Source organism: Spea bombifrons, chromosome 1 (genome assembly GCF_027358695.1).
Source record: "Spea bombifrons isolate aSpeBom1 chromosome 1, aSpeBom1.2.pri, whole genome shotgun sequence".
Taxonomy (NCBI): Eukaryota; Metazoa; Chordata; class Amphibia; order Anura; family Pelobatidae; genus Spea; species Spea bombifrons.
Window position 1 is genome coordinate 49,006,428 of NC_071087.1, and position 10,494 is coordinate 49,016,921.

Sequence of the window (10,494 nt, forward strand, 5' to 3'; positions counted from 1 at the left end):
ATGGTCCTATTACAATGGCAAGCAATGGAATGGTTCAATTTCCATACTTCTCCTCTTTAGAACTGACCTACTGATTTGTCATTTTTCATTTAAACAATGTAACACAATTGTGTCCACAGGATGCATAATCTGATCCAGATGTATACTATTTATTTTCCACATCGGACTAAGTCAGTGATTTGCATTACATTCGTAGTAATAATTAACATTTAGTCTATCATATCAACATAAAGGGAAGCCAGTCTAAGATTTACATGTACCAGCTTCAGATTCTATGAAAATGTCTACAGATCAAAAGGTACACAATAGTTAAAACTGCTGCTCATTTATAAAAGAAAGATTTGTTTAGCATAACAGAATAATGCATAGTCATTTTTCTGGCACAAAACCCATTAGGATGTAGTGTTTGTTGATTGACTCCTACAGACATTTATTTTGTTTCTTTGATGCATTGCCTCTTTAAGGGGTGTAGTCAAGCAAATTAACAGTTCTGTATATATACACTGCCTGGTGCACTCCGAAAGCAGTAAAGAAATTGACAGACAAAAGCTGGCAGTCTTTTTTTTTACTATTCTACTATTCTAACCGAAAACGTGCACAAAGATGTCCACTGCAGGAAAGGTGAGGCAAGCAATTAATACTCCTTCACTATATTGTTCATCATTACAGTTTCAAGCAGTATTAAGTGGTTTGTACTTGCTGTTTCGCAATGCTGATTGAAATTTAAGTAAAACTTTATGTGGCACAGTACTCATTTTTGATTTATTGTACTGTAGTGTCAATTATGCATATTAGACTTATACAAATGTTGTACTTTTACAAACTGTTGCTAGAAAACAAAAGTAATTTCAATGTACGGAATATAATCTAGAAATCACTGTTCACACATTTTGTGTATATTTGCTATCATCTTTTTGTTATCATGGACAAAAACTAAATGTACTGTGTGTACTGTTTTAGATTGGCATAAAACCAAATGGACTGGTTAAGAGTATTTTGAGCAAAGATGGTTAACTTATACAGAAGAAGCAAACTAACCCAAAATAGTAGAGTCACAAAATTATTCTTGATTTTTTAAATTTAATTTGTTTCGATGTTGTTTTTAATGTGTTGAAGCAGATCTGTTTTGCATTGAAGAAAAGGGTGTACTGTGGGGTTATGTATAAAGGAGTTCCAGGAGCAATAATGGGGAAATGAAAAGGTTTGCACCAATGAACAAACAGTTTGGTGGCAAAAATGTATTGACTAAAGTAGTCACACCAAAAAGTAGACCTACAAACAAAAAGGCTTACTATAAATGCCAAAAAAATATGGTGTATGATATACTGTATATGTAAATATGTGGTGTTTTGTGAGCAAAAATGAACTGCAACATCCCAAGCATCGGTATCATGCCCTACAGAAAGCCAAGAATGTTTGAAGGCCATTTATGCATACCATTATGCCACATTTTAGACATACGGCTATCATAGGCTTGTGAATAGAGAAGTAGCATGATCTTCACAGAGGGATGAAAGGCCTTGTATGTGTCATATATATATTATATATTTTATTACTTTCTAGTTTTTCTTCTTATAAACGTGTATTACATAAAATGTAATATCCATGAGGCATGGATTGTAAACCCTTGTTCTATGTTCTTCTAATCTCCACCTCTTTTCTGCTCAATTAAATAGATAAGCAACTTTACAATATAATTACTAATTAGGCAATGTAGCTACTGTTCATTATTGATTTGCGGCATCATAAAAAGTTCTCACAATAAATGCAGAGAAGGTGTGGTTCCTTACCAAGGCAGGCTTCTAGAACAGATAGTAGAGAAAAACCTTGTGTAATGGGGAACAATATTAAATATCTAATCCACTATTTGATATGTCTTGAGGTGCATAATACATTCTCTGACTAAGATAACAATAGACTGAGGTGTTCGGTAGGCATATCCTAAGTGGATACCCTATAGTTGCCATTATTACCTTCAGTAAGGTAACTATTATTTTGCTATATATACCAAAATAGTCCCCTGTTTCCCTTTCTTTATGAAAAAAAACCCAAATATTAGAGAATGTATGAAACATTTTGTCTCTAAACATATTAAAAGGCACATCTGCTTAGGCCTTAACCCATGCCCACATTAGGTAAACCCAATAAACACAAACCCAATAAAATTAATTATCTAAAAATTAGGGTAAGAGCATTTGACGCATCTATGTTTTAATAACCATGTAGTTGCCTTTTGTCTGTAACGTTGAGGTCACATCCTCACAGACACAGAGCGGTAAGAATTGCCTCCTTGGATATTAAAGTGTGCTTCCCCAAATTGGGCTATGTCTGTTGCCCCTAACCCATTTTGTCCATATGCTCTATAGAGCCCAGGCCCCTGGATGCAATTGGTAGTTTACCTACCCTCATTATTATGATGGGTACATCATTAATAACACGAGCAGGAACCACCAACCCTGTAGTCTCCTGTTCCATGCAAGCTTTGAGCAGCAGTGACCAACAGCAGAGCATTTATTTCAGCTGTGACTACGAGAGAACCAAACGGAAAGGGGCTGAGGTACAACAAAGTTGATCTACTCTCATGTAGTGCAAAGATTAGAAAAATAAGATTAAAAGTTAGAAACCCATTGATACAAAATATCAGTAGCTCGCCAATAGGAGAAAGGTACAGACGAGAAAGGCTGGGACATGCCACCATCATGTCCTCTTTACCTGAATGGGTCATCCTTGTCCAGGAAACAATTTTTGAATCACCATCCTTCCTCCTTGTTATCAAACTGAGAAACTCTGCTTGGTGGCTGATCCACCTGTCTACTGACATCATCCAGGCAGGAATGCCTGGTTTGTGCTTGTATTCCAGTGCCTTCGACCTTCAAAAGCCTAAACTACTCCTGCTTGCTGACATTTGCCCATTAGTATGTCTAGTAGGCATCAATGCAGAAGATATAGATGTTCATAGTCACTGTGCATCCATTGCATTGGTGTACAACCTTATTTGCTTATTCATTTCCTTCATGGAAGCATTTCACCTTCATAAAATTTTGATATTGCATGATTGACACTTGTACTGCTTGAGAAATCAGAAAAAAAGGGCGACATGTTTTTAACAAGCACAAATACTAAATTACATGCATACCTTTATTAGAATATTGCATTCATATAGTTAACTTTCAAATAATTCAATAGTTGCAATAGCCCGTATATATATTTCGTACACAAACACTACCCTAGATAAATATGCTACCAAGTATGATTATTCACAAGAGCACACTGTAAACGGCATGTACAATATATGATATATATACGGTATATATATATATATATATATATATATATATATATATATATATATATATATTGACTGTCTGTGTCCCTTATTGTATATGTATGTGAATTCATGTGAACGAAAAATAAATATAGAAGCTAATACTTTTTTGCTATGTATTTTGTAGCTAGAGTTTATTTTATAACATATTTAGATATGAGCAAATCCAGTTAAAAGTTTCCAGATATTTTAAATTAGTTTGGAATGCATACAGGAATATGGTTTCATTCTCAAATCAAATGAGTTCTGTTATTGAGTTATTTTTTTCCGCAAAGATTCCGGTAGAGGACTGAGAAAGCTGATATTTAGAAAAGACTTTTTAAGTACTAAATAGGTGCACGAAATGGAAAGCCTTCACTACATATACAAAAACAAGATGCTTTTCTCAAGGACACACCATCCTGCCAATTTACTACAATTTTCAGCCATGAAAACAAGCATTTGGGGAAGAGGAAAGGGCAAGGGGTGTGCTTAGTGTGTTATGGATATCTCCAGCATGCACACGGACCTTGGGGTTATGTAAGGATACGTCGCAATGTGTTAGCCAGGCGTATTGTACACACAAGTCTATATTTAACAAGCGTAAAAAAATGTTTCTGTGAGCAGGGAAAATACTCGCTATAATTTCCTACCAGTGTTTCATCCAGTACAAGTATTATTAGGGAAAAATAAAATCAAAATTCTTCTTACCACTTTCTAAAAACTAACACAAATCAAAACAATTATTTCTGCGGCGGAGGGATTTTTGTATATAAAGCATATATGTGTTCTTTCTCTAAGGTTGTTTAGGGATACATAGAAAGGTCTATATGTAGCGCAGCTGCCAAAAAAGTGTAATTTCACTACGTTGACAAAAGGGATTAGAAACGGCCGCAACATGTCTCCAATTTTTACCAAAATTTCTGCTAAATGCTATTTCCCTGTCTAGATAGATAGGCAATTTTTTTGTAAGATTGTGACTATTGTACACAGAAAAAAAAATTTAAAATCACAGAAAAAGTAGAAAAAGTAGTTGTTTCTTATCATTCATAACATATTATATTTATATATTTATATATATTTATAGGACTTTGTGTCATATTTCTATTAAAGAAGTTTTGTGGAGTAATCCATGTGATCATTCCACAAGTTTCCATGGTGATTGCTCCACATTTAGAACTTTGACCAATATGTATGACCCCATATCTCTGAAAGACATGTGACAAGTGAGAGAAAATGGGGCAAACACAATAATATAAGGAGACAGATTAAGGCTACAGCACCCAAAATGAAAACATAATCTGTGTAATCTTAAATGTACTTTGTGTCACAAATCACAATGAGTATGTGTGGATTGCTTGCTGGGAGGCCCCCTATAATGCAAGGGACATCTGGTTATACCCTCTTTGGGAAAACAAGGAGGACCTTGCCCCTGTGTTGAATACTTTTGTTATATGCTAAACATTTCAAAATCATTAGATGCAATCTGCTTTAAATTAAAGCAAAAGTGAATTTTTCGCTCAAAAAAAACAGGCTGCAAAGGATAGCAAAAACTGTACCATTTTAGTACAACCTGCTTTTATAATATGTTTTTTTTGTTATTTACTTTTAAATGCTTGCTCAAAAACCAGATGAAAAATGAAACATCAATATTGTTCTAGGTAATCAAATGCAGAGCAGCTGTAGCCTGGGAACTCAAGAAGCCATTTGTCATTGAGGAAATTGAAGTCGCCCCACCAAAAGCTCATGAAATTCGTATTAAGGTACCAAATACTATTTTTTTTTAATTCTGAAATATTAGGGTTTTTATAGTATTGACCTGGAAAGTAAATTAGTGTGTAACATTCTCTATGACGTGTATTATAAAATGTGAAATAGCTTATCATTGATTTTAAACCCTCAAAAATGATTTTAAAAAAATGCAATAAAATGTATATTAAAATGAAGATGATGAAAAGATATATATGGTTCACCTAAATTTAATATTTTTACTAATATGTTATAACAACTACAGAAGTCATTTTCATTTAACAAATGTGCTGGTTGCGCAATTGATTTTAGTGGGAATGTAGCCAATGATTAAGATTTGAAATACTTTTGTAACTTCCTTTAGATTTATAACAGTGGCATTTGTCACACTGATAATCATGCCTTGGTCGGTGGTATGGCTGGAGTCAAATTCCCAATAATCTTGGGACATGAAGGAGCTGGAATTGTAGAGAGTGTTGGGGAAGGTGTGAAGTCTGTGAAGCCAGGTAAATCATAGATTGTTCTCAATGATTGAAATCTGTCCAATTGCTGTTCCACCTCCATTGCTAAATTAAAAATCTAAATGCAGCATTAGAAATATGACACCTAGTACTTTTAGGTTAAATCACTTATCCTAGAAATTATTCTTCATTCATATAAAATGTTGCTTTATCCAGATTATTCCAGGGGATATTTAATTATCATGAAATATCAAATGCAGACATTGATACAGTGTAGCCACATAAACAATATTTTCTATGCTGTCAGAAGAAATAATAAAACAACGTATCTGTTATGGTCAATTTGCTTGCTAGTCTAGAGAGTGCAATTTATGCTTTATCTAAGTGGAACAGCAGCTTTATACATTCCCTTGATGTTTTTCAAACATTTTCTTTTGTGTTGCATGTGATCACATAGTGGTTTTATTTAAGCATGGATGCAATAATTAATAAAGCTATTTTCCTGTAGGAGACCATGTTATTCCGCTTTGCAGCCCGATGTGTATGGAATGTCCCTGCTGCCTGCACCCCGACAGCAACTTCTGTGTAAAGAATGAGTGAGTACTAACGCATCAGAATTCAAAGAGCATTGAGCATTAGTTACTTCATTTTGGTCAGTACCAAAACACTAATCAATTAACCTATTTGTATTTTTAAAGGGGTATAAACCTAATTTTTATACCAATGTAGATGTAAGCGTGTGGGGTTTGCCTTTCTTAATGTGCAGTCTCTTTAACCTTGGTCTTATATACAGAAAAACTTCCCTGCAGGAAATGGGGCTGTATAGACATTCATGCTGCAGAAAAAAAACACTTAATTAGGGCCCAATCAGTGCGGTTTTCTGTTGAGCTGATATAGCTATATCCATTCTTATTTGTTGTTAATAATGGTTAGTAATTGGTTCCTTGTGACTTGGTTGAAATAATACATTAACCTAAACTATAACTAAACTAAAACATTTTTCTTCTGCTGGTTTTTTTTTTTTTTTGTAACCAGTGTCGGCAAGAACGTTGGACTCATGCTTGACAAAACCAGCCGATTTTCTTGCAAAGGGAAGCTGATCCACAACTTCATGTCCTCAAGCACATTCACAGAATACACCGTTGTGGATGAAATTGCTTGCGTCAAGATTGATCCTAAGGCTCCTATGGACCAAGTGTGCCTCATTGGCTGTGGATTTTCAACTGGCTACGGAACTGTACTGAACACAGCCAAAGTAAGCATGGCCTATTGTAGAAATGTTAGCTTTGGTTAGCTAATTTAGGCTTATACCATCAATACATCGTACAATTACACGTGTTATTAACTGTGTGTGATATATTTCATGATCTACTGCATTTCATGAATACTTATCATCAGGGGTGCAACATTTGCCCCTGTAGTTGAAGCCACAGGTTTCCTGAGTAGGTCTTTATGTTGGCACTAAATGGTATCTGTTGGTAATGACCTTTGCAATTGTTCATTATCAGCTATGCACAAGCAGTTTGCTGTCATGTCACTGGCTTATTTTTGTGCAAGGTTGACATTTTACATTTATTAAATGTAAATTATGTAAGCTCTAAGACACAGCAATTGAGATTTAAAATACATTGCAAATGTAGATATTTCTTTCAGTTCAGAGGTTAATTAAATATGACAGGCTGGAAACTCAAACAAAGCATACATTTAATATCACGATACCATTCAATCTATTGTAATAATTCTAAGGATTGATCTTCTACTCTTGGTTAAATACATGTTCTTGTGTTATTCTAGGTACCGCCTGGTGCCACATGTGCTGTGTTTGGCTTGGGTGGAATCGGTATGTCTGCCGTGATGGGCTGCAAGGTGTCCGGTGCTAAGAGGATTATTGGCATTGACATAAACAAAGGCAAGTTTGCCATAGCAAAAGAGCTTGGTTGTACAGAATGCCTGGATCCAAATGATTTTGACAAACCCATCCACGAAGTTATTGTGGAAATGACCAATGGAGGAGTTGACTATTCTTTTGAGTGTATTGGAAATGTTGAAGTCATGGTAAGTGTAAGCTGTGGATAAGCAATTATTGTTTTATAATTATAGTAAAATATTGTAGAAGGAGTAAAAGCTCCTTCTACAAACTGATTACTGACTTTTTTAGTCACTGATTTATATATCTCTTAGTAGTGTAAATTGTAGAAATTTAACCTACAGGATTACAATTACATGTGTGGTATATAACATAATGAAGATAATCCAGAGATTTTAATGATGCATATACCCCCAGGCCTCAACTATTTTGGCCAGTCATTATTCTTATGGAGTGGCTAACATTATTGGAGTGCCTCCGTCCACTGCAAGACTTTCCATTGATGTAATGTGGCTGCTGACTGGACGTACCCTGAATGGAGCATTCTTGGGAGGTATGATGTTAATAAAAATGGCAAACTACAGCATAATATATTTAGATCCTAGGTCCAAACAAAACATCGTTGGCTACCTCAAGACCTATTGAAGCAGAGAACCAGGATATAATGATCCAGCATTGTGCTTCAACAGGTCACGTGGTGGTCACACAGGAGCTGATTTTGTGTGATCAATCAACCCATACTCACCACTGCCAAAGTGGGAAATTGAAGATGTTCAGTTGGACAGTGTCATGACTGTCTTGTTAAAAAGAGGTTTGCCGGTATGAAACCTGTATATGCTAAATTATGCATCAGTAATCAATAAAAAAACACTTAAGAATTTAGAAAATTCTCTCTCCTAAACATCTTATATTCATAAAAGAGTATGTGCAAATACATAGAAAAATCACTTAAAAAAGCATTTCAGAAGTACATTTATTTATCCCCCAATATTAAAAATGTAAATCTGGCCGTGGCTACCCCTGATGTTAAATATGTGACTTCTTGGAAACCTGTATGGAATATGTGAATGTTATTAATTTATGTTACTTTTAATGAGAAACTGATCTAATCATTAACACCAGCTATACTTTTTCACTGGGTAATAAATTGTATCATGTAAAATTAAAGTAGTTTCAGAGGGTTTTAGAATGTTTTTTTTCTTTTAAGACTGGAAAGCCCCAGTATCTTTCCCTGGCTTGGTACAAGATGCTATGAAAAAGAAATTTGACCTTGGAGCATTGGTGACCCACAAACTCCCATTTGAAAAGATCAATGAGGGCTTCGACCTAATGAACCATGGCAAATGGTAAGCTCTTATTTACTTCTTGGCCTGAAGTTATTCTTCAATAAGAAAAGGAAATTAAAAACATATAATAATGGGTAAAATATTTAAAGCAGATCTGGCACTTTTCCAAAATCGTACATTTTACTATACTACACAATGAGTATATTTTATAGCAATCTTCCTTACGTATATATCATAGAAGTAGCCAGCTTGACTTCCTGTTCTTAGGGTCTACAGGTAGATAGTTTGCAGGAGAGTTGTGGTTTCAACTCCCAAGTTACACTATTCATTATGAAGGCCCCACATTGGCAAATGTATCCAGCAAGAAGGGCTGCTCTTGCCCTTTTATAATGCATAGTTGAATGAGTAAGGAGAGTTTGAAGACATCTTGCTGATTAACCTGTGTGTTACACATGGTCAGCCTATCTCTTCCTGGAAGAGAAGCTTATGGCTTTTATAATATAGTAAAATCAAGGAGTTTCAAACCACAATTCTCCTACCAGCTTCCCTGTCAATAGACCCCATAAGTGAAGGGAGAAGCAGTGGATCCATCAAGCACTGTCATGCTTATACTACACCATGTAGGTTTAGATGTTGTTAATAGTGACAAATAAAACTACTAAATTAAATGGAAAACAACATTTTTATATATCGAACAATAAAGTAACAGGGGTATAATGGGATAAAATGCAAGTTGGGATCACAATGTATGCTATAAAGTTCTAAAGTACTGTAATAATGTAGCTATGATTAAATACATTATAATAATATTTATTTCTTTGTTTTACAGTATTCGCACAGTTTTGGACTTCTAAGGACATACAAATGACTTTAATTCATCCAGAAGTCCATTTTCACTTTCATTTGTAGTATCTGTATTTGTATGTGTTGCTTTTGTTTATCATAATAGCCGCTAATGGATTAATCTGTTGCAAATCAAGACTTTATTAATGTTCTGATATAATTTGCTTAGATTTCTATAGCTCAAGCTGTTTGAAATAATTTGCTCTTTACTTGAAATATACAAAAATAAAGGCATGGTTTTGGTGTGCAAAAAGTTTACTATATTAATCTTAATAATTAATTGTAATATGGAAAAACCATATTATGGTTCTTATGACTGAGTTTGTTCATCTCTTTAATAGTTAATGAGGTTTAAACAATTCATATAGTCCACCAAATTCAACAGTTCCACAAACCTATATTAGTTAATCCAGAAGAAAGCGGGAAAAAAAAACTACTGGGACAGTAATGTCATCTCAAAGGGAAAAAAAATTGTCCTTGACTCCAAGGCAGTCGGATACACCCTGGATCAACATTACATTATCTACTTTTACTCGTGATAACCCTGTATGCATTTCATACCCAGAAAAACACTCAAACATTTTTGGAACATTTGATACTAATCAAATTAGCCAAATGACTTCAGAAGGCAGTCTATTCCATAATTTAACCACCCTAACAGTACAAGATTTTTGAATTGACCTTGAACGTACTTGAAAAGGTTTATCATATCCCTACGAAGACGTGTTTTCTCCAGCGAAAACTATCCCAATTTGGACAGCCTTTCCTTGTAGCTGAAATTTTCCATTCCTTTAATAATTTTTGTCCTTCTCTGAACCCTTTCTGTTTCCATTGTGTCCTTTTTTGTACTAGTCCTCAAAACTGCACTGCATATTCTAGATATGTTCTTACCAATGATTTATAAAGAGGTAAAATGATGTCTGATCTCTTAAACCTATTCCATTTTTAATACAGGCCAGCATTGTTTTTGCCTTAGCAACAGCT

The 10,494-nt window shown here is 34.6% G+C and overlaps 1 protein-coding gene across 1 annotated transcript; it reads left to right on the forward strand.

Moving 5' to 3' along the window:
• The first annotated feature begins 552 nt into the window (after window positions 1-552).
• Window positions 553-9,861, forward strand: LOC128473448 (alcohol dehydrogenase 1-like). The gene is made up of 9 exons (XM_053455661.1): window positions 553-621; window positions 4,966-5,067; window positions 5,418-5,559; window positions 6,023-6,110; window positions 6,550-6,769; window positions 7,309-7,569; window positions 7,799-7,934; window positions 8,589-8,727; window positions 9,497-9,861. The coding sequence occupies exons 1-9, from the start codon at window positions 604-606 to the stop codon at window positions 9,519-9,521; spliced, it is 1,131 nt and encodes a 376-aa protein (XP_053311636.1). The 5' UTR covers window positions 553-603; the 3' UTR covers window positions 9,522-9,861.
• Window positions 9,862-10,494: the final 633 nt, after the last annotated feature.

What these genes read in the sequence shown, in the direction of transcription:
- LOC128473448 (XM_053455661.1), top strand. An exon ending in AACTTCTGTGTAAAGAATGA is followed by an intron (nt 6,111 to 6,549) that starts GTGAGTACTAAC and finishes TTTTGTAACCAG; the next exon opens with TGTCGGCAAGAACGTTGGAC. An exon ending in CTAATGAACCATGGCAAATG is followed by an intron (nt 8,728 to 9,496) that starts GTAAGCTCTTAT and finishes TTTGTTTTACAG; the next exon opens with TATTCGCACAGTTTTGGACT.